We start from the raw sequence: 25,905 nt of genomic DNA on the forward strand, positions 1-25,905 counted from the left end.
CAGTAGGAAAAATTCTTCTAGACTTACCGCCACACCACTAGAACTTACAACTATCAAACTCAAGTCCTCAAAAGGGCTAAGGAATGTAAGAATCAAATAGACAAAATCACAGTAAAGGAAGACCTGTTCCATCCTCTGATTATTTATGGTTTAAAATTCTTTGTCCCTTGGGTTCTTGCTTGGGACTATGAATATAAAACTGGACAACTTCTTCAAAGGCCCTATATTGATCCGAAGGTTCAAGGCCAAGCGGTGATCTAAATTTCAAAAGAACCAAAAAGCCTCATCCGCAGCTGTAGAAGAATGGCTTCTAAAGCAGTCTAAGGATTGTTAAAAGCAAATTACCTCTAGCTCAACTTTCCTTGCTCAAAAATCACATGCAAGTTCTCTGCTTACTCGAGCTAAAACATAAGAGAAATACTTCATAATAATGAAACAACTTTTGTCGAGCAGAACAGATTCCTTTGCAACTTCCAGCAGAGCAAGCTTTTCATCAGAAGTAGTCAGTCTTGATAATGACAATGAAGATGACTGTTTTGGAAATTTTACTACATTAAAGCATAAATAAATGTCGTCATGAATTTTAAAGCTCTTTTAAGTAGGCAACCTCATGAGTCTACAGTATTATGCTCAATTATTCTGCCTCACATGGCTACAAAATCAAGTACTTCACCAACTCTCGGCGCATGACCTCAACTTTCACATGCAGCACAGTAACTTCAAATAATTGTAAAGTATCCTCCTTCATCTATAAAAGGAGGCTTTTGCTCCCAAAGAAATCAAGTTTTTTTTTTCTTTACACCTTAGGAACACTCTCCACTCTCCTTTGGCTGATACCCTTTTCTTTGTACATTAACCTTTTAACTTTAGTTCTATCTCCATATGTAAGTATTTTTTTGAAAGCTTCAACCAAAGTTCATTTTGCTTTCATCAATTTATGTTTAACTATCTCTGTGGCTGGTTCTACAACCTAATTTTGCTTTTCATTAATTTATGTTTAACTATCTCTGTGGCTGGTTTTACCGCCCATATTTTATACTTTTGATTTTTATCTATTTGGCTTTATTGATTGTTTATTGAGTTATCTCTAACTTCAATATATTAATTCTATCATTGTGTGTTATCCCTTTGATCCGGGTGTCTATTGATAGGATATTCTACTAATTCTTTCTATAGCAGAACAAATAGGACTAGGAATCCAAGCAGTTTGCATAGTCTACACTAGAATGGCACTTAAGATTGATTTAGCCAGAGTTATCCTACCTACCAAGGAAAACAGTTTACCCTACCAAGTATTGAGTCTACCAGCCACCGTTTCCACCAGAGGAGTGTTAAGTGTTACAAGACAATCGAGCATAAATAATTGGCACTCCAAGATAGTTCCCAAGAACATCAACCTCCTTGAAATTCAAATTCAAAGAGACGAACTGACGAGCTTCGGGAAAGCACATGTTGGAAAAATAAAACAATGGATTTAGCATTATTAATAATCTCCCATGAGGCAACATTGAACTCATCCAAAATCGATTTAATAGCAGCCACTTGAAACATTGACACCTCAGCAAAAAAGATCAAATTGTTAACAAAAAATAGATGAGTAAGGTGAAGGCCTTCCCCACTCAATCTCAAACCTTTCCAAGTTCCCAAATTAGCTGGCACCCTAACATGTTGAGCAAGATGCTCAATACACAGGACAAACAAGTGGGGTGAAAGGAGACAACCTTGCTACAAGCTTCTTAAGAGGGAGAAATAATCAGAAGGTTCCCCATTCGATAGCACTCTAAAACTAGCAGAAGATACACAATGCATGATCATATTAATCAAATGACTTGATCATATTAATCAAATGACTTGGCAGGTTAGCATCAACCAAATTATCAAAAATGAAACTCCAGCTATGTTTATCTTAAGCTTTTGCAATCTATTTTGAGGACCATGAAAACTTTCCTCCCCTCCAATATATCCATAAAGTGAACAACCTCCTGCACAAGAATAATGTTACCGATAATGTGGCCTCCTGGAACGAAACTGCATTGCTCCTTCCCTACAAGATCAGCCATACAATTAAGTTTAATAATAATCACCTTGGAGAGAACTTTGTAATATATATTTTTTTAATTAGTTAACTTTATGAGTGATAATATATTTTAATTATATATATTAACTAATTTATATTTTTAAAGAATATAAATTAAAAAATAAAAAATGTAATTTTATTGAAAATCAAATTGAAAATATAAAAATGAAAAATAAAATATTAAAATGAGAATATTATAGTTACATGTTATAAATTTTAATAATCAATAGTATATAAATAAAATAAAAATAATTTTAATAAAAAGTGAAATATTTAAAATTTAAATTAAATATTAAAAAAGTTAATTTCTATTAAAAATATGCGTATCACAAACATTCACCTAGTTTTATAATATAGTTTTAAAACTAGAGGAAGGAACTGATAAATAATGCTAATGGCCCAAATAAGGAAACAGTCTCTGCGCTCTCTCTCTCGACTCTGATCAGCGAGAACCTCACGGATTGGTTCTACGTTGTCATGAATGAAACGTACCCGATTGCTATGCCTCGAAGACTGGTTCCTAATTCCCTAATATTGAAAAATAAAGGCCACATTAAATTTGAGGAAAATTCTCCTCATCACTCTTCAATTCCTTAAGTTTCGTTTTCTGATATGGACATGTGTTTTTGGTTCTTGACATAAAGTTATGTGCAGAGAATGCGTTTTATTTGAATCTCTGGTTCTTTTGGACGATTTGATCGAGTTTAGGACGTGAAAAATTTATCAACTCAAGTGGCAATGGTAGCCTCACTAGAGAAATTTCTCTTCGGATTCTTGATGATGTCCATCACATTGTGGATGGTTTTCATGTAAGTCTCCTCAATTTTGCTTTATATGTGTATCTATGCTGTGTTCTCAACCTACTTCTTCTTCTTTCTTTTTTTTTTTTTTTTTTTTTTTGTAATTTTGGTTTGATCACTAGCGGCTGGCAACTGAATTTTGACACATAATTCAGTCTTGTAGATGGTTATGAGAATTTTAGCTTCCTAAAATGTACTATGCAATGACTGATAACCAAAATGGAGCTTGCATTTTGGTATCAGTTGCAAGGTAGGGGACGCAGAATCTGAAAAGTCTTTGGTTACAAAATTGAACTGTTAGCCATACTTGAATTTGAGAGATAGAACTTTGGGCTTGCTTAGTTGTGGAAGACATTTCTTTGCTTTAATTGTCCTATTTTCTTTTCTATATTCAGTTTTTGCTTTCCATAGGAAGACTGGATAACATGTTCATAATGTGCCTATTCTTACTTTTTGTCTCTCTTATAAGGCTGCATTTGATATGGAATTAAGTAAATTGTTATAGGAGTAACTGTTTTCTACTACTCTTTTTGTTCTACGTTTTTGTTGCGAGCCACACAACTCTATAGCCCTCCTGTTCTATTGCAAGCCAAACTTATTCTTAACCAAAAGGAGTTCGGCATAATATCCATGAGGATCAAAGAATGTAACTCACAGTGGAATAATGATTTGATTTGAGTGAATGGTGCCAAATGGGCAAGAATGAGGTTTTTCTAATTTTGTGAATGGATGAATTGGAAATTGATATGATGCAAAAAAGTAGATACACATAGTAAACTCTTTAATATGATATTGCAAGAATTGCATTTTGCTATTATGATACATGATATTTGATTGCACAGTTTGTTGTTTAGGAAAAGGTTTCCTGCCTTTTCATCTCCTAAAGCAGCTTTTTTACATAACAAATCTAATAATAATAATAATAATAATAATAAATGTCTAGCAAAAAGCTAAAAGAAAGAGTTGCAACTTGTTTTAGTAGAATTGTCCGGGGAAGATGTTAACTAGCTCATTGTTGTTGCTTTTGTGATGGTCTTTGGTCTCATATAGGCCCTTGCTTTCTAGTTATGGTTTTGCAACAGTTGTGATTTAAGATTGATAATGAATCTCTCAATTACCATCACATTTGTTGGAAGATGAAGATGTCCCACATGAAAAGGAAAAGAGGGACATATAAAATGAGGCCCATCAAAGTCAAAATTGCTTAGCCATCAACCCCAACGGCCACAAAAATCCTTGGGACCTACAGTCAGCTAAGCCCGTGTGGGAGTCGAGAAGAAAAGACTTGAGGGGGAGTGTTGAATGATGAAGAAATGGACCCAGTCTGATAAAAACTAACAATATCAATACGATAATAATCGTTTCACAGTTATATAAGTAGTTGTTTCTCTGTTTTAATTGCCAAATTTGATTCTGCTTTTCTTTTCAGATTTGCTTCTAGGTTGCTGGCTTGGATTTTAAGCAGGACTATTGGAGCATCTGTTGGATTTCGGGTTGGTGGATGGAAATGTTTAAGAGATGTTGTAGTCAAGTTCAAAAAGGTTTATCTTCTACATCTTTGACTGGGTCTGTTTTTCATTTTCGTGTGACTGAATTAATGAGGAGGCCTGTTTTCTTGCACATTGTAGTAAATTCAAGGCCTGTTTATACTATAGTAAGGTATCATCACTCATAATTCTCTTAGTCTCTTTGGGTGACTGATTTGAGGTGTTTTCTTTACTTAGAAATCTTCTTTGCTGCAATATTCAAAATTTCATTGTGGATTATATTTTTATAGAGAAGATATAGTCGAGCCATTTTTTTTTTTCGAATTATTAGGCCCGCTTTTATGAGTTTTATATGAAGTGTATTCTGCATTATGCATCTCTCTTTGCAAGTTATTGCCTTCAGTACTCATAGAATACTGCTATTTATCCAGCATGTTATACGTTATGATTCTTATTAATTGGTAGTGTTTTATGCAATTCCAAATTAATGCATATGATTATGCCTCTCTTTCATTTTGGAGTTTAAGGATGGTTTTGAAGCAAATTTAAATGTTCACAATGGGGGTCAAAGACTTAAGTATTTTTATTGGGCTTGTTCAATCATTCCCTCTAGCATAGTTAAGTATCAATGAATTGGCCCAATGAACCATAAGTTTTTAAAGTTATGTAGCATTGGGTTAGATTTCCCCCATGTTCCTTATTAATGTATTAGGAAGTGCTTGCATGGTTTTCTTCTTTTTCTTTCAACAACAAAAATTTGTATTTGTTGTAGAAATTTACCTTTAGAGAGCAACATGGATTCTCATTTCACTGATCTGAATGAATACATTTTTCCTCCACTTTTGCATCTGCATCTTGTTCCTTTTCACTCTTTTGTGAAGGGCATGCCAGTCAATTTTTTCACTATCAAAGTTGTGCCGCCACCCTTTTTCTCAGGTTTGAAAGAGCAGAAATTTGTATCTCCATCATATAATTCATTTCGTTGTCATTTGAAAATCTTACAGGGTTCTGTTGAATCTATATCAATTGGTGAACTTAGACTTGGCATACGGCAATCCTTGGTAAAACTTGGGGTTGATTTCATTTCTAGGGATCCAAAGCTACAAGTGCTTATATGTGACTTTGAAGTTGTAATGAGGTCTTCTAGCAAAGGCACTCATAAAACTAAAACTCGAAAAGTCCGAACCCGCACTTCAAGCCAGGGAAAGTGGACGATGTTAGCTAACATAGCAAGATTTTTGTCAGTTTCTATTACAAATTTGGTTTTAAAGGTAAGTGTTCTAACTAAGTTATTATTTTAAAGGAATCACATTATACTTATTATTCATTTCATATATATAATCATCCACAAACTTGTGCATAGATGCTAATTGATCTTTTTCTTATTCTCTCTAGTCCTTTGTTTTCTATGTCATTATTCAATTGTTTGCATTGAAAAAGGGTAGTTTAGATATTCAGTTCATTGGCTAAGGTCATTTATTAGATTTTGAAGAAGAAAACGGACATGCAAATATAGAATTTTCAATGGATATAGGGACATGTTTTACCTACAGAGTGAGGCTGCGAGCAAGGCTAGTTTATCATATTCCAAATTTCATTGTTCGATTATTATGTCATTTACCTTTTTTTTGTCCTTCTATGCAAGGTAATTGAATTTGAAAATAGAGTCGAAATATGTGGTATAAACTTTTGGTTGAACTTGAAATGACTTCTACTTAATTAATATGCAGCTCTTTATTCGTTCTCCCTAAATTATTAAAATATAAGGTAATAACTTTTAGCTAGCTGCACCTTCAAACTATAGGATTTCATGTATAGATCTAGATTTTGAAAACCAAAATTAATGTTGGTTAAGAGTTATTGAGCAAATTAGTCTATTGCTAACAGGAGACTTTACTGAGCCATGATCACACAAAAATGGTGGTCAACTCAAACTTAGCTCAATTGATAGACATGATTGGTTTGTTTGAATATTGTTGAGAATTGTGGGCCGAAGAGCGTGGATTATCAAACTGGCAGGGCTGCACACTGAATTGGGCTTGAAATTGGGCTCCCAATCACCAAAATGGTCTAAAGCCATTTTGGTTTGAATTGCCAACACTTACTATGTCCTTTAATGTTCTTATACACTACTGATTTAGGACTTGTTCCCACAAGTCATATTCCAACACTCCCCTTCAAGTGCAATTGGATTCAATTTAGGCTCATAGGCCCAACTGTCACTTGTCATTACATGTGGTGGTCCATCTAACATGGGTCTCGCTCCTCTTGGCTATGCTCTCCAGATCTAGCTCGCTAGGCTAGCCCATGGATCCACACTTGAGTTTGGTTCGCTGAGACTCAACTTATGGGTTTGGCTTGCTAGGGCCATTTGGCCACCCTACTTTGATATCATGTAGTTTTGAAGGGAGAAAACTCAATGAATTATATTTATCAACAATGTAGTAAATATATACACCCGTCCTATACAATTTCCTAATTAGAAATATATAAAAATCCTTAAAATCATCCAATTCCTAAAATTGTGCTATCCTAAATAAGAATACATAGTTGATTTCCTATCTCATAACAAATATTAAATGAATGAGAAATGTGTTGGGTCCACATATATAACCACTAAAAACATGGTCTTAATTTGAACAAGCTCATTAAGCTCAACTTTCTTACTTCCTATGTTTGTAGTTGTTGTGAATTTGTATAGATTGGATGTGTTATATGTTATGATCTCACATCGCTAAAGAACAATCTTGGTAAGAGGTTAATAAGTTTTTAGGCACCCTCCCCTTGCAAGCTAGTTTTCAAGGGTGAGTTTTACGTAGGTGGCGTATCCTCACGGGGTGCAATCTTAGCGATTCGTGGTGCTTAATAGTTCATATCAATTGTTATGATCCTACATCGCTAAGGAACAGCCTTGGTGAGAGATTAATAAGTCCCTAGGCATCCTTCCCTTTCAAGCCAGTTTTCAAGGGTGAGTCCTACCTAGGTGACCTATTCCTCACATGGTTCAACTTTAGTAACTCATGGTGCTCAATAGTTCATATTAATTGGTCAGAGCCAAACCCATCTTGCGAGACCCCACACTCAAAGTGGTGGCCCATGGAGTGGTGGCCTAGACCCATTATGTAAAGGACATGTGATTTGATGTACAGGGTGCTTGCTGTGACCAACGTGGCTGTGACCGAGGAAATTGATTATCCAAATGTGGGGTATTATTATGATCTTACATCACTAGGGAACATCCTTGGTGAGAGATTAATAAGAATTGATATAAACTGTTGAGCACCATGAGTTGCTGAGGTTAAACTATGTGAGGATAGGCTACCTAGATTGAACTCACCCTTGAAAACTAGTTTATAAGGGGAGGGTTCCTAAAGACCTATTAACCTCTCACCAAGTTTTTTCCTTAGCAATGTAGGATCGTAACAATACTCTACGCTTGGAGAACCAACGCCCTCATTGGTCACATCTATGTTGGTCATAGTCATGTTGGTCACAATTAGTACCCTATACACTGGACCACCTGTCCTTACATAACGGGTCTAAGCTATCACTTCTTGAGCCACCACCCAATGGGCTACCACTCCGAGTGTTGGGTCTTGCAAGATGGGGCTAGCTTTGATACTAATAGATATGAATTGATAAGCACCACGGCTTACTGAGGTTGAACCATATGAGGATAGGCTACCTAGGTAGAACTCATTCTTGAAAATCGGCTTGTAAAGGGAGGGTGTCTAGGGACTTATTAACCTCTCATCAAGGTTGTTCCTTAGCAATATGGGATCGTAACAATTCGTTAAGGTTGCACCATGTGAGGATAGGAAATCTAGGTAGAACTCACCCTTGAAAACCCGCTTACAAAGGAAGGGTGCCTAAGGACTTATTAGCCTCTCACTAAGGTTGTTCCTTAGCGATGTGGGATTGTAACATTATTATAAATACTTTATTAAGAAGGAAGGTGACAATAGACATGGTGTTGAAATTGAAGTTCAAACCTATGTTAAAGTACCTTATTTTATTAATTAATAATACTTAAAGCACATTGATTGTGATTTCTTTTCTATTTTCCTTTTCTTCATGATGTGTGCCCCATGTCAAAGATTTTCACTAGTTATTGTAATTCTATTTGGAACATTGCAGATGCCCAAAGCTATGGTTGAAGTTAAGGGATTGAGATTGGACATAACCAAAGATGGTGGAAATGGATCCAAGCTAAATCTATTCGTTAAGCTACACATATTACCTATTGCCATTCGCATGGGTGAACCATGTGTCAGTTGTGACCAATCATCTAACTCTGATGGCGGAGGATGCATTTTTACAGGCGAGACATCATTTGGTTGTGAAGAGTTTTCTCTCTCTTGTGAATTTGGTTTGGATAGGTAATTGCCCTTTGTATGTTCATTTACTTTAGTTTCTAACTTTTTAAGGTCTAATCATTACTAGTTAATTGGTAGTGATATTAGAAGAGATTGGATTTTCTTTTTTGATAAGTAAGAAGGCAGAGTTTATTAAAGGACATAAAAAACATTTGTATAAACTACAATTGCATAATGGGAGTTTATATTGTAATGTTATTACACAAAAAAAAAAAAAAACTACAAATAAAATTTAAAATATCTAAGGTCCATTTTTATGTTGTAATGTTCTTACCCAACAAAAAAAGCTGCAAATAAAATTTAAAATATTAATGTTCTTACACAAAAAAAGAAAAAACTACAAAAAAATTTAAAATATCTAAGGTCCATTTGTTTCTTTGAAAATATTTTTCCAAAAATTTTTTATTCATTTTTCTGAGTTGATTGTGTGTAGAAAAATTAGACAGTCAGTAGAATTTTTTTTTTTTTGTTAAAAGTAAAACTAAATCAATTTTGAACTTTTGCAAGACATTAAAATGGGAAAGCATCTAAAAGAAAACCACATAGGCACATATCTAGAAGTCCAACGACTGCCATCAACCATCAATTGTTGACATTTGCCACCATTAGACACCACTTATACAAGAATTTACCATTGTATTTATGTATTTTTTTTGCTTTTTCAACTATAAATTGAAAGATGTGAAGTTCTTATAGATCAAAACATTCTCATGATTTTCCTCATCAAAAGATTTATTTTTCTTCCAATGTTCAAACACCATAAAGTAGTTTTTACTTGATTAGTTACTATTATAGCCAAACAATGTGAAATAGTTCTTTTTCTTAGAAAATGTTTTCCCTAAACAAGTATTCCCTACAAAAGAAATAGAGCCTAAATGATTAAAAAAAAATTTTTCCTTATTGAAGAGTATGCAACCACTTATTTAGGGGGTGGGTATGAGGATTTGTGGTTGATAAAAAGAACTTTGGTGAATAGTTATTAGTTCTAAATTTGTTTGTAGGCCATGAAGATTGATTTCAAATTCATTTCTTCTTTTAGCTTATTGGTAAGCATTATAAAGTTAATTATAGCCCATTGGCTTATTTCCTTACTAATCTTCATCACACGCTCGTTTTAGTTTTTTACATCTTTGATGACTATGATTCTTCTATCTTCCATTTTCTTTAAGAATCTTAATGTCTATTTGGTTCAGCTTTTGGAGCTACCTTTTATCAATTGAAACTTCAACTGTTGAATCAAAAGTGTTTGGTAAACCAAAAAGAAAAGTTGGACAACTAAAATCCTAAAAGCTCTCTTTTGTTTTCTATAACTAATAGCTACAAATCTTGTATAAGCTAGAAATTCAAGCTTCTAGAGCTAGTTGGCTTTTATAAAATTATATTGAATTTCAAACTAATTATAAAAATATTTATTGATAGTTCAACAATAAAAAACTTTAATAATTTCTTTTTAACATTTTAAAAATATATACAAACATTTATTTATTTGAATAGATACTAACCCATTAAAATATATAAACAATTAATTAAAATATAAAAATATTAAATAATAATTATTTATATGTACATGCATGTATTATTAAAAAGTTAATTAAAAAGATAAATTCATCGGTATGTAATAAATAAATTTTGACATATAATATGTAACGCAAATAAAATTGTCCTTTTTGGTAATTTTATAACCTGTTTGCTATTCCAACTGCCAACTTACCAAACACTTTATAATCAATTATAACCATCGATTATAAATAGCCGCTAGCCATTAGCCACTCTTGGTTGACCTCTAATTGTCACCCAATCATATCTAACCTCTGCCGTTGAACCAAACAGGTCTTTATGGGTAACAAAATTTTATGGTATTATCTATTTGTGAATAGTATCAGTTAGCAAAATGCTCAAGCTTTGCATGCGATTGTAAAGATCAAGAATTATGTTTTTTTCCTACATTGCTTTATGGCACAAGATATGAAAAATGGGTGGTTTTTGCTATAATAGGTAAGCACCGAATTTCTACATATAGTTTGCATGATTTTAAAGATTTTGAGATGATGGGGTATGGAAAGACTTTCAAGCAATACATATATGTATAGTTGCATATGGTTGGAAGAATGAGTATTTTCATGAAATATTTTCTTTTTGATCAAATTTATCTTGGGATAGATTTTCTTACAATTCGCCATGGTGTTTTACCTATTGTCTCTATTGGTGAATCCAAAAAAGTGGGGTTCATATAATATATAAATGAATGTTTGGGTACTTAATATTTTATATAATTATAAATTTGTAATTATTCTTATGAGTTTTCATATATTGAAAATAACAAATAATTGCTTAATTACAAACACTATGAAATACATCTTTCTTGGAAACAAAAATTTCCAAAGATATGCTCCTGAAAATAATTACTAATTTTATTCCACAATCACTCTTTAACCGATAACTATATGAAGACAAAAGTTTTTAAAGTATCAAAGCTTATTTAAGAATATATTTGGAGGAACAGATTTTTATTTAAGAATAACTGTACAAATATCTACAATAAAAATCATCTCTTAAATCTAAAATGCCATAATGAAATTGTTCCTAAGGCATATGTGTTATTATTTATATATGAAAGGATAGAATAGTGGGGTCCCATGAAAAATCAAAGTGGGATTGAGCCTATATATGTATGTGTGTGTGTGTGTGTGTCTTAATAGTTTTTGTGTGGAAGTGACCCCATTTCCCCTAATGTGCATCTGCCATTGCTTGTCCCATTTTTTATTGAAGTACTTTTTCATTCTCTCTTAACATAATTACTTCTTTATTAAAAACGAGAAGAAGAAGAAGAAATTCTTGTGGTGGGGCTTGTAGAGGTATACTAAAAGGGGTTGGTATAGGGGTTAGATTGGACAGTTAGATTGCTTTGTGCTTCCCCTTTTGGAATTTCAACTCTTCCCCTACTTGTGAGCAAAATGAACTTTGTATGTGCATGTTTCTTACTTTGTCTTTGATCATGAAGGTTAAGGTGTTGGTTTTATCAATTTCATGTTCTTCTATTTGTTTCTTTTTGGCTGCAGGGAAGTTGGTGTAATTATCCACAATTTGGACATTGCCTGTGGTGAGGTCATTGTGAACCTGAATGAGAAGGTGCTTTTAAAAAGGAAGACTTCAGATGCTTCTTCTCTGACAGATAAAGCAGTAGTAAATTCTGCTGTTGTTAAAGATTCACAGAGAAAACAATCAGCAATTGTGGCAATTATTAAGTATACTTCTATGATTCCTCAAAAGGTATGAGAACTATTTAAATAGGTTTAATATCCATATCTCCATCTCCATGCTTTTATTTTATATTCATTTGAAAGTTGTTTATGAGATACTTCAGCATGTGCTCTGGAGAACAAATTTATTGCATTGAAAGAGTGAAATTGGTGCCCATATATTATTTTTTGTTTTTTTTTTCAGTTTATTTTATTTGAGCAAAAGGATGAATGGTTGATAAATTGATTTATGTCTTGAGTAAAATGTCAGGCGATATAAGACGATAAAATTGCAGGTGGGACATCTTGCATGATTGTTATTCAACTCTAATATACTTCCTTCAAGCTTCTTATTGTCTATGTTAGAAATCTGTGTTGTTGTTGTTCTTCAGCCATATAGAATAGTTATTTGTCAAATGTTTAAGAATGCCAATTTTTTCTACTGATTTAAATGTCAGTTGAGAAACTTGCTTTTTGTCTTGTAGGTTAGCTTCACTTTACCAAAACTGGATGTGAAGTTTGTTCATCAGGAACATGATCTTGTCTTTGAGAATAATATCATGGGCATTCAATTAAAGAGCATCAAATCCCGATGCACTGAAGATATGGGGGAGAGTACTCGCCTTGATGTTCAGATGGATTTTAGTGAGATACATGTATGAGTAATGATTGCTGTCAAAACTCTTTTGGAGTTGTAATTTTCCCATTCATCATTCTGCCTGGCCTCTTCTTGATGACAATTTTTTGCATTGCATTTCAGCTTCTCAGAGAAGCTGGAACTTCTGTTTTGGAGATAATGAAAGTTGTTGTCATCTCTTTTGTTTACGTTCCAATAGAGGTCAGTCTTCTATAATTTAATCACTGTAGCTAAATGTCTTCTGCAGTTGGTACCTGAAGTATAAAGTACAAAATTGTAAATACTGAGCAGTTATGTTCAATGGATTAGTGGCTATGACACCTTATTTTCTTGTAGGAGCTGTTACTTTTTAGGTATTATCTTGTACTGTCTGGCATTTGATTAGCATTACTTGAAAGATAAAAATCCATCGTTTGTAGGTGGCTATCTGGTAACTCTTATTTTACACAATTAAAGGTATAATTTATGCTTGGATGCCTTTTCAAGGTTTCTAACAACGTGCCTGCATTTGATGCTATTCAAGCTTTCTGACATTGTAGCATCAGTGATTAAAAAAAAAAAAAAAAAAAAAAAAAAACTGTAGTACCAAGCTAAATAAATTCTTGTCTTTTTGCTTTTTTTTTTTTTTTTTTTTTTTTGACGCTGATGAGGTAGGTGACAACTATCCTTTTTAATGCTTGGTTGGTTTATTATATTTAATCAGTTCTTTTTTTTTTATGCTTTTACTTTTCAGCCAACCCCACCAATTAAAGCTGAAATAGATGTTAAGCTGGGAGGTACTAAGTGCAAAATTATGATGAGTAGATTAAAGCCATTGTTGCAACTCCATTACTCAAAAAAGAAAAAAATGGTACTTCGAGAGGAAATTTCTACTCCTGTAAAGCCACAATCAACTGCATCCAAAGCCATCACGTGGACATGTACTGTCTCAGTTCCGGAGATGACATTTGTTCTTTATGGTATCAATGGGTTGCCTCTGTATCATGTAAGTGATGTGCTTGCTATTATGCATTTTCTTGTACTAGATTACGTTGGTCAAGTCCTTCATCTTAGATACTATGTTGGGCTAGTGCTCCATAGCTGCTTGCCCATGGGTTATACTGTAATGTGCATTATTTTGTTGCAAACCTCAAGGGTCAAATGGCAAGAAATTGGTCTTTTTTCCTCATGACGAACCAAACAAGTGAATAGCATGTCTAGAAAAGGAGGGCCCCAGGGGGGAGAATACATATGGCCTAATATCGTACAACTTGCACTATAATGCTTTTTACAATTCTAACACGAAATTTAATTATTGTCAATTATATATGATAAATTTTTAAATTTGAAAAATCAAAGCATATGACTGATTGGCTCTAAGTGACCAGCTGAGATGCTGATGTGGTAGTAAATTCAAAAAAAATAAAAAATCCACAAACTGGCTACTGCTTTCTCTCTCTCTCTTCATCTCCAGTCTCCCCTTCCACTTCCCCATGTGCACCTCTCTCTCCTCCCCTAGCTCACACGCACCACTCTCTCTCTTGTAACGAGTTACTGTCGTTGATCTTCGACCCATCTAGTCAGTGATCTGTTGTCACATCATTGGATTTTGGGGTCCCATTTTAGGCCTTATGACCTGTTATAGTCATTTCAAGACTGAAATATAAGTTAGCAAAAGATTATTAATGGGTTTCTAACTTTCTTTAATAGTAAAATACACTTGCAAAATCAAAGTCAAAATTAACTTTGTTCTTGTGCATACAGCACAATTACTGCTAAGTACCACCACCCAGGTGAGAAAAATCAGCACCTGAACCCAGATGAGATATTTTTTTTTTATTTGGAAACCCACCAAGAATCTCTTCCGAAGCTCCAAGATACTACCAATGGCAATGATTTCTTCTGAGGAAAGGTTCTTGAAACCATGCACCATTATATTATATGCCACAATTATTCACCACTGGCTAAATCGCTCGAGAATCTTAAGACAAATCATGATCACTATGGCAAGATAGAGAGAGGAAGGGACAATGTCTTGTAAAAGAAAGACGGATTCTGTTATGACAATAAGAAGAATAGGAGCTGTGGGAATGTATAGGAGAATATGTTGTGTAAGTAGGATGTGAGCTTTTATGGGCAATTGTAAATGGAGAGAAATAACTGAAGGTTGTTAAGAAGTCAGACTTGGTATTAGGAAAGTCAGACTTAGTTGTAACAGTTGAAAGGCTGTCCATAAATAGAAATGTAATTTGAAAAAGGAAGCACTTATGATCAATAAAGAAAATATTATTCTCTCCGCATCTATTCTCTCTCTATTTCTCATTCCTATTTCTTCCATTATCTCATCTCCTTTCTTCTTCATTCTCAGAGCGGAAACCTAACTCAGGGATTCTGTGACAGATTCAATGGCCTAGGAAAAGGGCCAGTACCTTTGGTTGGGCAATATTGTTTTTTCCTTTATTTTATTCAGAGTTAACCACCATGTCATGTCAATTGAAAGCTCGAGCCAGAATTGTAAAAGCTGCTAAAGTTTTTTTTTTTTTTTTTTTTTTTTTTTGTGATATTAGGCCTATATTTATATACATACAGAGAGTTTAGGACTTTAGTAGGTTGCTGGTAAAAATTGGCCACCTTAAATGACTTTTCCATCCAACAGAAACTGTACATTACGGGAACAGATGCTGGGAATTCCTGTAATTTTATAAATCTTTGGAAATCAATTATAGCTTACCATCTCTGTTCTCATTTATAACAAGTACTGTTATATGACACAGCAAGGTGTTAAACTCTAGTGATAGTGATAGCAATATCTATTCTGCTTAATTTAGTCTCATTTAGGCAATGCTGAAATTATGTTTCCCAAGACCCCAACAATTTGAGTGAGCTTTTGAGAGGTTTTAATTTCGTGGTTTTGGTTTTGCTGTTTTCCTCAATATTAACAAATTCTTAAAAAATAAAATATAGCAGAACCTAATTGTTTGTTTGATCGCAACTTCCACATCATAGAGTGGGATAACATATGAGGTGGAGCTGCATATTCCATGTTTGCTTGTTTATGTTGTTAATTCTTATGCCATCATTGCATCTATACAATTTAAATGTTTTTTTTTTTAATAGTTTTTATCTTTGAAGTTCCCATGTTCTAGAGGTTTTACAAGTTCATTTATTGTAGTTCTGATCTTTTGAGTTCCCATGTTCACATTAAATATTTATCTTTTTTCATAGCAGTGCAGCAATTAACTTCTGACTTCTTTGTGTAGTTATGCTTGCAATCATCACATGTTTTCACGAATAACGTATCAAGCATGGGCACTGCAGTACATTTGGAACTTGGTGAACTAAACTTCCACAAGGCAGATGAATATCAAGAAGGCTTGAAAAAAAGCCCATTTGTTGTTGAATCAAATTCAGGTGCATTAGTTCATATAGTGAGGGTTAGTTTGGATTGGGGCAAAAAGAATCTTGAATCATCTGAAGAGGATAGTGCTAGATGTAAATTAGTTCTCTCTATTGATGTGATTGGCATGGGTGTTTATTTTAACTTCAAACGCATACAATCACTTATAGTAACTGCTATATCCGTTCAATCTCTCCTGAAAAGTCTATCTGGTTCTGGTAAAAAAACAAGTCAGAGCCAAGGTGGGCGATCATCTAAACCATCAGGGAAAGGGAATCAATTTTTGAAATTTAATTTGGAACAGTGTTCTCTAAGTTTTTGTGATGAAACAAGTTTGGACAATGCAGTTGTTGCTGATCCAAAGCGTGTCAATTACGGATCACAAGGTGGTCGAGTTGTAATTAGTGTCTCAGATGATGGCACACCACGTACTGCAAGTGTGATAGCCACAGTTTCTGATGATTGCAAGAAGTTGAAGTATTCTCTTTCTCTTGACATATACCATTTCACTTTGTGTGTGAACAAGGAGAACCAATCTACAGAAGTGGAGCTTGAAAGAGCAATGTCAATTTATCAGGAACATTTGGAGGAACATAGAGCTGATGCAAAAGTAACGTTGTTTGACATGCAGAACACAAAATTTGTACGGCGTTCTGGTGGCCGTAAAGGGATTGCTATTTGCTCTCTTTTCAGTGCTACTGAAATTACAGTCAGGTGGGAGCCTGATGCACATTTATCATTGATTGAACTTGTTCTGCAACTGAAATTACTGGTACACAATCAAAAGGTTCAGGAACAAGGTAACGAAAGTATGGAAGAAGCCTCTAGCATGAGAGACACTGAACAAAAGAAATCTGCCTCTTTGGAATCAGGAAATGTTGATAGGCCTAAGAAAAAGGAAAACATTTTTGCTGTTGATGTGGAAATGCTGAATATATCAGCTAGGGCTGGAGATGGGGTTGATGCAATGGTGCAGGTTCAATCAATTTTTTCAGAAAATGCCCGTATAGGAGTACTTCTTGAAGGACTTATCCTCAGTTTTAATGGGGCCAGAGTGTTCAAAAGTGGTAGAATGCAAATTTCTCGAATACCTAGAGCTTCGAGCAGTTTATCTGATGCAAAATTGCCTGCAGCTATCACATGGGATTGGGTGATTCAAGGGCTTGATGTTCATATTAGCATGCCATACAGGTTGGAGTTGCGTGCCATTGATGATTCGGTTGAAGATATGTTGCGGGCTTTAAAGCTTGTAACTGCTGCTAAAACTCAACTTATATTTCCCATGAAGAAAGAAAACTCAAAGCCCAAAAAGTCTAGTTCAACAAAATTTGGATGTGTAAGGTTTTGTATAAGCAAACTAATTGCTGATATTGAGGAAGAACCAATGCAGGGTTGGCTTGATGAGCACTACCGGCTGATGAAGAATGAGGCTGGTGAGCTGGCTGTCAGGCTAAAGTTTCTTGATGAATTTATTTCTGAAGTTAATAATTGTCCTAAAACTGCTGAAACAAATGATTGCACCATTGAAAGAAAGGTTAATTATAATGGGGTTCAGATTGATGTACAAGATCCTTTGGCTATTCTGAAATTGCAAGAAGAAATTTACAAACAATCATTTAGATCATATTACCAGGCATGCCAGAGGTTAGTACCTGCTGAAGGTTCAGGTGCCTGTAGGGAGGGGTTTCAGTCTGGTTTTAAGCCTAGCACATCAAGAACTTCTCTTCTTTCCATTTCTGCTACAGAGTTGGATGTAAGCTTGACGAGAATTGATGGTGGAGAAGATGGGATGATAGAGGTTCTGAAAAAGCTTGATCCTGTCTGTCGTGAAGCGGACATACCATTTTCTCGACTCTATGGGAGTAACATTTTATTGCGTACTGGCACTCTTATTGCTCAGATAAGAAATTATGCATTACCTCTTTTTGCAGCTGCCACTGGTAAATGTGAAGGTCGTGTTGTGCTGGCACAGCAGGTAAGGTTCAAAGCTGCTTCTCAGCCTCTTCTTCTGCTTCCTTTACAGGCTATGATGTCTCTCACTCTCTCACTCTCTCTCTCCTCTCTGTCTCTCTCTCTCTCTCTTCATTTCCAGCATGTGATTATTCGCCTTCTCTGGATGCTTTGTTCTAGCAATAAACAAAGGCGCCTGACATAAATGGTGATAAACTAGTGGGCATTATGTGATAGCATTTTCAGAAATATTTAATGTTCAATGAATTGTTCCCTTGTAATTATACTAGAGTTGGCCTGGAATAAAGACATTCAAAAGTTGGTGGAAATGGATTCTGGATTGGTGATGAAGATGTTCTCTAATTAGGAAGGCAGTAGAATGTGGAATGTGGCTTTCAAGTTTCAAATGCACTTATGCTTATAGATACAGTGGGAGTTGCATCTTATGCATGTCTATAGGGAAGCATATAAGATGGCTGATTGGCTCACAAGTTATTCTCTTAGTCATACCTTTGAGACTATTTCATGCAGAGCTAGATTAAGACCCCCATTGTAAACAAACACTTGTTGCTTAAGTCAATATAGAGTAAAATGTACAATTTGAAGAATTTACAGTAGATTCATGAGAGATTCTTATGACACAATTGCCTCTCTTTTGAATATGGAATGACTTGGAAAACACCAAATGTTTCCATTTGAGAGGTTAATTGATCTTCTAGTTACAAACTTGTACCATTGTCATGTTTAGTTCTCTATAGTTTACTGCTAGAAACTCAGGAGGTAGGCAATATTTGTTAATTTTCCTTTTTCTCTAAAAAATGAGTGATACTTTAAAAGCTTTTTACTTCTGTTAGGAGAAAAGGGATTGAACTTGCTTTAGTTTTAGGCAGATAGAGAAAATCATATCGTTATACTATTGAGAAAAGTAGGAAATCATGACTTGGTGACATTATTGAAAATGTATCATGTTGATGTGGAAGGACATGTGTTTACTATTGTCATACTATAGTGATGGCAATGTGATTTTTGGACAGCCTGCAACATATGTTTATAATGTGGCATGAACTAAACTGTCAAATCACTCAGACAAATGATTGAAGCACAGAAAATATGACCTCCTTTTTACTTTTTTTTTTTCATGTGTTAGTCTCTTGCTTCTATAATTAAGCTGCAATCCAGTGTACTATGTCTTGCATCTGCGTGCTTCTCTCTTTCTCTAATTGTAGTTATTCTTCTCTTGAATTAGGCAACCTGCTTTCAGCCCCAAATTTACCAAGATGTCTACATTGGGAGGTGGAGAAAGGTGTGCTTGCTCCGTTCAGCTTCCGGCACAACTCCTCCAACAAAATCATACTTCGATTTGCCTATATATTTTCAGAAAGGTGAAGTATCATTTGGAGTTGGCTATGAACCATCTTTTGCTGATGTGAGTTATGCTTTTACAGTTGCTCTCCGTAGGGCTAATCTAAGTGTCAGAAATCCTGGTCCACTAGTTCAACCACCAAAAAAAGAGCGCAGTTTACCATGGTGGGATGATATGAGAAATTACATTCATGGAAATATCACCTTAGTCTTCTCTGAAACTAGATGGCATATTCTTGGAACATCTGATCCTTATGAAAGCCTTGACAAGCTTCAAATTACATCTGATTCCATGGAGATCCAGCAGTCAGATGGTCGTATTTATATGTCTGCAAAACACTTTAAGTTTTTCTTGAGCAGTTTGGAGAGTTTGGCAAATAACTGTGGCGTAAAACTTCCTAGTGATGTATATGGTACTTTCCTTGAAGCTCCAGTCTTTATTCTTGAAGTCACAATGGACTGGGATTGTGATTCTGGTACTCCACTGAATCATTATCTATTCGCACTCCCTAGTGAAGGGAAACCTCGTGAAAAAGTTTTTGATCCGTTCAGATCTACATCTCTCTCACTCCAGTGGAATTTCTCTCTAAGACCCTTTATTCCATCATGTGAGAATCAATCCTCTTCTTCCTCCATGGGTGGTAGCACTGTTGTAGATGGAAGTGTCTATAATCCAACTCACAAGCCTGAAAATGTTTCAATTGATCCAACAACATTGAATGTTGGTGCTCATGATTTTGCATGGTTAAGAAAGTTTTGTTATTTGAATTATCTTCCTCCTCACAAATTACGTTTTTTCTCCCGATGGCCTCGTTTTGGAGTTCCCAGAATTCCCAGATCAGGCAATTTGTCATTGGACAGAGTGATGACAGAATTCTTCCTTCGTTTAGATGCTTCACCCATTCGTATAAAACATATGCCATTAGATGATGATGATCCAGCAAAAGGATTTACCTTTAATATGTCAAAGTTGAAATGTGAAATCTGTTTCAGTCGGGGTAAGCAAAAGTACACTTTCGAATGCAAGAGAGACACTCTTGATCTTGTTTACCAGGGCGTGGACATTCACATGCCTAAGGTTATCTTAGATAGAGAAGATTCTACCAGTGTTGCAAAAGTAGTTCAAATGACAAGGAAAAATTGCCAGCCTTCAACTGTGGATAGAATTCCTAGTGAAAAACACAATAATATCAGTGGTTGCACTGAGAAGCACCGAGATGATGGATTTATTTTATCATGTGATTATTTTACAATCAGAAGGCAGGCACCGAAAGCTGACCCTGCAAGACTATTGCCATGGCAAGAGGCTGGAAGAAAAAATCTTGAGATGAAATGTGTGAGGTCTAAGTTTGAAAATGGGAGTGAGAGTGATGATCACACACAATCTGACCCAAGCGATGATGATGGATACAATGTGGTAATTGCTGACAATTGTCAGCGAGTTTTTGTTTATGGTCTCAAGATTTTATGGAATATTGAGAATAGGGATGCTGTTTGCTCTTGGGTTAATGGATTATCCAAAGCACTTGCACCACCCAAGCCATCTCCTTCTCGGCAGTATGCACAGAGGAAATTACTCGAGGAGAACCAGTCACCTGCAGAAACTGAAGTGAATCAAGATAATATATCTAAACCCCCTTCTACCAGCTATAATGCTGATTCTCCTTCTCAACATGCTGAGACTTCAGGATCTCTCTTATCTCCATCACATTCAGCTAAAATAGAGAATTCATCTTCAGCAGCTGGTATGTATTGAGATTTGTTTGAATTCTATAACTTGTGAATGCATATTTGTTTATGGAACTGGTAATGACTCATAATTGTAGTTGCTTATTGGTCTATTGCAATGAGAATCAGAGCCATTAGAAATGTAAATTTACATTTACAATGTAAAATCTCTACAACTCCTTGTTAATGAAGTTTTCTGCTAAGAGACATCTATTTTCTTTGCTTTTTTTTCCAGCAACAAATGGAAGCATAGATGATTCTGAAGAGGAAGGGACTCGCCATTTCATGGTGAATGTTATTGAGCCACAATTCAATCTGCATTCAGAAGAAGCTAATGTAAGTTGTGAACCTCACTTCAAGAATGTGTCTTCATCTGGGAATTTTGTATCACATTGACCTTTTATTCTTTGTTCCTATGTTCATGTTTTAAGTGTCCGATCTAGCAGGTTTATGTCCCTTAGTTATTACTGTTAACCTGCTTTATGATTCCCTGTGTTCATTACATCATACTATGGGGTATTTCAGTTTATTCAGAAGCCTCTAGATGAGAAATTTTTGTGGTTATGAATAGAAATGAAATTAAAATGTTAATGGCTGCTATTTTGAGGAAGCTTTATGATTTTTGAATCACTATAATCTTACTATCGCATTTTTATTTTTATTGTTGAAATTAATTATGCATTCCAAAATTTTTGATATATAGGATTGAAATAGTAAATGCCAACCAATTCTTATTTGTGATGCAGTTTTATTGCAAATATGATGATCAATAAGTTGTGTGCTTAGACTTGCTAGCTAGTTGCCCTGCTAAGCTTGCATTTTTATGAAATTTGAATATGGAATCTGAGCAATGTTTGAAAGCAAGTTTGAACCATTGTTTCTCTATCTAAACTGACAATTTTATTTTAGATTGTTCTCTGCTCTTGCGTGATTGTTTGTATGTAATCCAGATTAAACAATGGGTATATATAAGTTACATTGTTATCTAAGAAATGAGTGCATCATTCATTTTTACCTTACAAGACATTTGGACATAAACTTATCTGCTAGTGTTTTTATATTTGTCTATGAAGAGTTTTGCCTTTTTATTCTCTTATTGCTCAAGTGTGTTTTTCACTTGAAGTATTCAAAGAAGATTCATGCTTAAGATATTTGCCAGATCACAATGATCTTGCAATATGTTTTATTTCTAGCATTCTTTATGAATCTAAAATCATCTTAAGAATCTATGACAATGTAGTGAAATGTCTTAACTAGTGGTACTCATGAACTGGGGTTAAATTGTTTTGTCCACCAGGGTAGATTCCTACTTGCTGCTGTTAGTGGTCGCGTTTTAGCCCGATCATTTCATTCTATCTTCCAAGTTGGACATGAGATGATTGAAGAAGCACTGAGCAGTGGAGATGTACAACTTCCTGAATCTGTACCTGAAATGACATGGAAGCGCATGGAGTTCTCTGTTATGTTGGAGCATGTGCAGGCTCATGTTGCACCAACTGATGTGGATCCTGGCGCTGGACTGCAGTGGCTTCCAAAAATTCGAAGAAGCTCCCCTAAAGTAAAGCGTACTGGTGCTCTACTTGAAAGAGTGTTTATGCCCTGTGATATGTACTTTCGTTATACAAGACACAAAGGCGGGACTCCAGACCTGAAGGTCAAACAGCAATGTTATATTTTCATTGGCTATTTTATCTACATTGCCGAATCATGTAGTTTATCATTTATTTGTTTGTGAATGCATTTTTATCTAAATGGATACTTGATTTGAAAAACTTGGTTGTGTTTGATTTATTCTATAGGTGAAGCCTCTAAAGGAGCTCACTTTCAATACTCATAATATAACAGCAACAATGACATCTCGACAGTTTCAGGTTATGCTGGATGTGTTGACAAATCTCCTCTTTGCACGGCTTCCAAAGTGAGGATGTGAATTTTTTGTTATTTTAATTTCTGTTTGGGAATAACATTTATTACTTTTTCCCTATTTGAAATTTAAAAGTCATACCTGGCACATAGATCCAAGATAAATTTATGAGCCATATGCTTCGCTTTTTTAATTAAGTAAATACTTAAATGCAAAGGTATATTCTGTTTCAGAATTCAGAGAGCTATTAGCAGTCACTTTATACAAATTTTATACATGATGAATTACTGCAGATATAGGAACAAATTTTATTTCTGGAACATGTATATCTGTTGACCTGATGCAGTTACTTTTTGGTGTGCAATTTACTTAAATGGGTGCAGAATTAATCGTGTCATCAGGTGAAATTTTTTTTCTCACTCTTCAAATTGATTTGCACAACGTCTGTGATTCAGGCCTAGAAAGAGTAGTCTGTCATTTCTGGCTGAAGCAGATGAAGATGTTGAAGAGGAGGCAGATGAAATGGTGCCTGATGGTGTGGAAGAGGTAGAACTTGCTAAAATCGACCTTGAACAAAAAGAAAGGGAGAAGAAGTTGCTTCTTGATGACATCAGGAGATTGTCTCTTAATGGTGATACTTCTGGAGACCTACTTGCAAGAAAGGAAGGAAATTTGTGGATGATCACTGGTGGAAGATCCGATCTGGTAAGAGAAGATTGTCTACAATTTTTAATTTGGCAGTTCTATTTACTACCATCACACTAGTTTTGTCGTCTTTAGTTTAACACATTTTGTCAGCTTTGTATATCTCTTTTAATATGTTATAATTTTCTATAGTCTTCATACTGCAGAGAGAAGTATACTTGGCATGATTTTGTTCATGGAGATTTCCTAAAAATTATGTGGTAGTGGTTTTAGTGTTTGAATTTTCTCCATTCCCAACACTATCCCTCAAAATGTTCAGAATATGCACAGGGAATTTGCACCTTTTTCTCAAAATTTATAGTGGGTGTGGGTCACAATTCTAAGTTATTTTGTGGTTCCAAGGTTTTTTTTTTTTTTTTTGGAGATTTTAGATGGGTTAACTATACACATGATTTAAGGTGTCACTGCAGGAATCCATCCGGATGCTCTTGCCAGGTATTAAAGTGGTCTGCTGTTTAACAATTCCCCTTCATATATATGGTGCAACCTTTTAGTAGCAATGGACACCTTTGTAAAGTTGTGGCATATTACTTCCTTTTTACTGTAGCATGCAGACATTAGTGTTGAAGTGACTCGATAATGTGTGTAAGAGTAAAGGTAAAAAGGAAATTGGGGAGTTGTTCAGTAGACATGGTAAAAAAGAAAGAAAAAAAAAAAGAAGGAATTTTGGTTGCACAGATAATGAGGGTAGTGGCGGTGGGACTAATGATGGTAGCGGTGGTAGCATGATGAAAGTGATAGGGATGGTGGAGCTGTTGATTATGTTGTAGGTGTGACAAAAATGACAGTGTTCGTGGGAACAGCAATTGTGACAACAAGAGCAAGAATGCTGGTGGTTTTAATAAATAAAATTCACAAAGGTGTACTCATATTAAAAGTTTCATAGTAGTAATGGTGATGCTGCTGATGTTAGGTTGAAAAAAATTTCAGTTAAAAGCTGAAATTGATTTGTTATGAAACTCACTTATTATGAAGTTGTTAACATTTGAATTGAATTGTGTTATCAATTCACCCATTACTAAACCTTCCTCATAATGGAGCTTCAGAAGTTCAAAGTACTAATGCAATTGTTGTGGGATAGATTAATTAAGATATTTTAGAATCTGAATGCTTCTCTATGAACTCTTTATTTTGAAGGGAAGCATACAGTATTTAATTGCAAGGTAGAATAGCAATTCTTCCAATGCTTTTGTAAGTTTGCTCTAGTGTGTTTATTTGATAATCCACTTGGTTATCAGGGAACTCTGAAGGTCTGGTGGTCAAAATAATGCAATTCTTGATCAATGGAATGTGGAAGTAGGCATCATGGCTTTCATTTCTCATAACTATCGTCTCTTCTCTGTTTTCTCTTGTATCAGTTGACTGTAGCATCAACAGAATCAAGTGTTATATCCAATTTTCCATTTAGACCATGCACAATTTTTTCCATGCTTTAGCATGTTAACTTGAATTTTTTATACGGATAGTAAATGATTAACCTTCACTTCTCTAGGTCCAAGGGCTGAATAGAGAGCTTGTAAATGCAAAAAAGTCTAGGAAGGCAGCATCTGCATCCTTAAGGACGGCTTTGCAGAAAGCTGCCCAGCTACGTCTGATGGAGAAGGAGAAGAACAAAAGTCCATCCTGTGCAATGCGGATATCTTTGCAAATCAACCAAGTTGTTTGGAGCATGCTTCTAGATGGTAAATCTTTTGCCGAGGCTGAGATAAATGACATGGTAAGTACCCAAAGATGATAAAACATCTATTTTCTTTTAGCTTTCTGTTTTACTCTAAATTCAAAAGGAAATGTCAGTGAGACTTGCAGCTCTTATACTTTTCATGTAGATTGTGGTACCTTGGCATACAAATTTTGGATATAAAAAGTCAAGGTTATGTTTTGTAGAATAGAATGAGTTGAACGTAATAGCTTTTCTATTCCTGTCTTTTGCTGAAAATATAAAAATGATATAATATGATGCTAATTTTTATTCCCATATATAGTTTAGTGGGTGGAATGCTGATGGTGGTGGTAGCAAAAATAAAACAAGGCATTGTAATCCTGATTGCATTTTTTTTTTGGTAGTAGGCATTTCATTACTTAATCTAATGATGATTGCATAATATTATGGGCATTACATTAAATTAGGTATTTTTATGCAGCCAAATAAAGCAAATTATAGAATACACATAGTGTACTAAAAAATTGTACACCAAGAACTCATAAAAAATTGGTTAAGTTATGAATTTAGGAAATGGGCCCACTCTTTTATGAGTGAAAGTGCACATACACTGGGTGTACCTAATAATATCTTGCCAAACAAAA

The 25,905-nt window shown here is 34.8% G+C and overlaps 1 protein-coding gene across 4 annotated transcripts in view; it reads left to right on the forward strand.

The window, feature by feature from the left end:
• Nucleotides 1–786: 786 nt before the first annotated feature.
• LOC110653446 (protein SABRE) overlaps nucleotides 787–25,905 on the forward strand; it is a 31,223-nt gene continuing 6,104 nt past the window's right edge. The window contains exons 1-16 of one of the 4 annotated variants that reach the window (XM_021809090.2): nucleotides 787–884; nucleotides 2,732–2,886; nucleotides 4,307–4,418; nucleotides 5,369–5,635; nucleotides 8,502–8,743; nucleotides 11,800–12,010; nucleotides 12,465–12,635; nucleotides 12,740–12,817; nucleotides 13,350–13,601; nucleotides 15,856–17,967; nucleotides 19,189–21,049; nucleotides 21,268–21,368; nucleotides 22,330–22,686; nucleotides 22,832–22,950; nucleotides 23,352–23,601; nucleotides 25,094–25,318. In XM_021809090.2, the coding sequence (XP_021664782.2) occupies nucleotides 2,816–2,886; nucleotides 4,307–4,418; nucleotides 5,369–5,635; nucleotides 8,502–8,743; nucleotides 11,800–12,010; nucleotides 12,465–12,635; nucleotides 12,740–12,817; nucleotides 13,350–13,601; nucleotides 15,856–17,967; nucleotides 19,189–21,049; nucleotides 21,268–21,368; nucleotides 22,330–22,686; nucleotides 22,832–22,950; nucleotides 23,352–23,601; nucleotides 25,094–25,318 (6,429 nt within the window). In that variant the 5' untranslated portion in view covers nucleotides 787–884; nucleotides 2,732–2,815. Of the gene's footprint in view, nucleotides 885–2,454; nucleotides 2,887–4,306; nucleotides 4,419–5,368; nucleotides 5,636–8,501; nucleotides 8,744–11,799; nucleotides 12,011–12,464; nucleotides 12,636–12,739; nucleotides 12,818–13,349; nucleotides 13,602–15,855; nucleotides 17,968–19,188; nucleotides 21,050–21,267; nucleotides 21,369–22,329; nucleotides 22,687–22,831; nucleotides 22,951–23,351; nucleotides 23,602–25,093; nucleotides 25,319–25,905 lie in introns of those variants that run through there. The other 3 variants (XR_009143551.1, XM_058135420.1, XM_058135422.1) reach the window with 3 other exon arrangements.

Source organism: Hevea brasiliensis, chromosome 2 (assembly GCF_030052815.1).
Source record: "Hevea brasiliensis isolate MT/VB/25A 57/8 chromosome 2, ASM3005281v1, whole genome shotgun sequence".
NCBI classification, from domain to species: domain Eukaryota; kingdom Viridiplantae; phylum Streptophyta; class Magnoliopsida; order Malpighiales; family Euphorbiaceae; genus Hevea; species Hevea brasiliensis.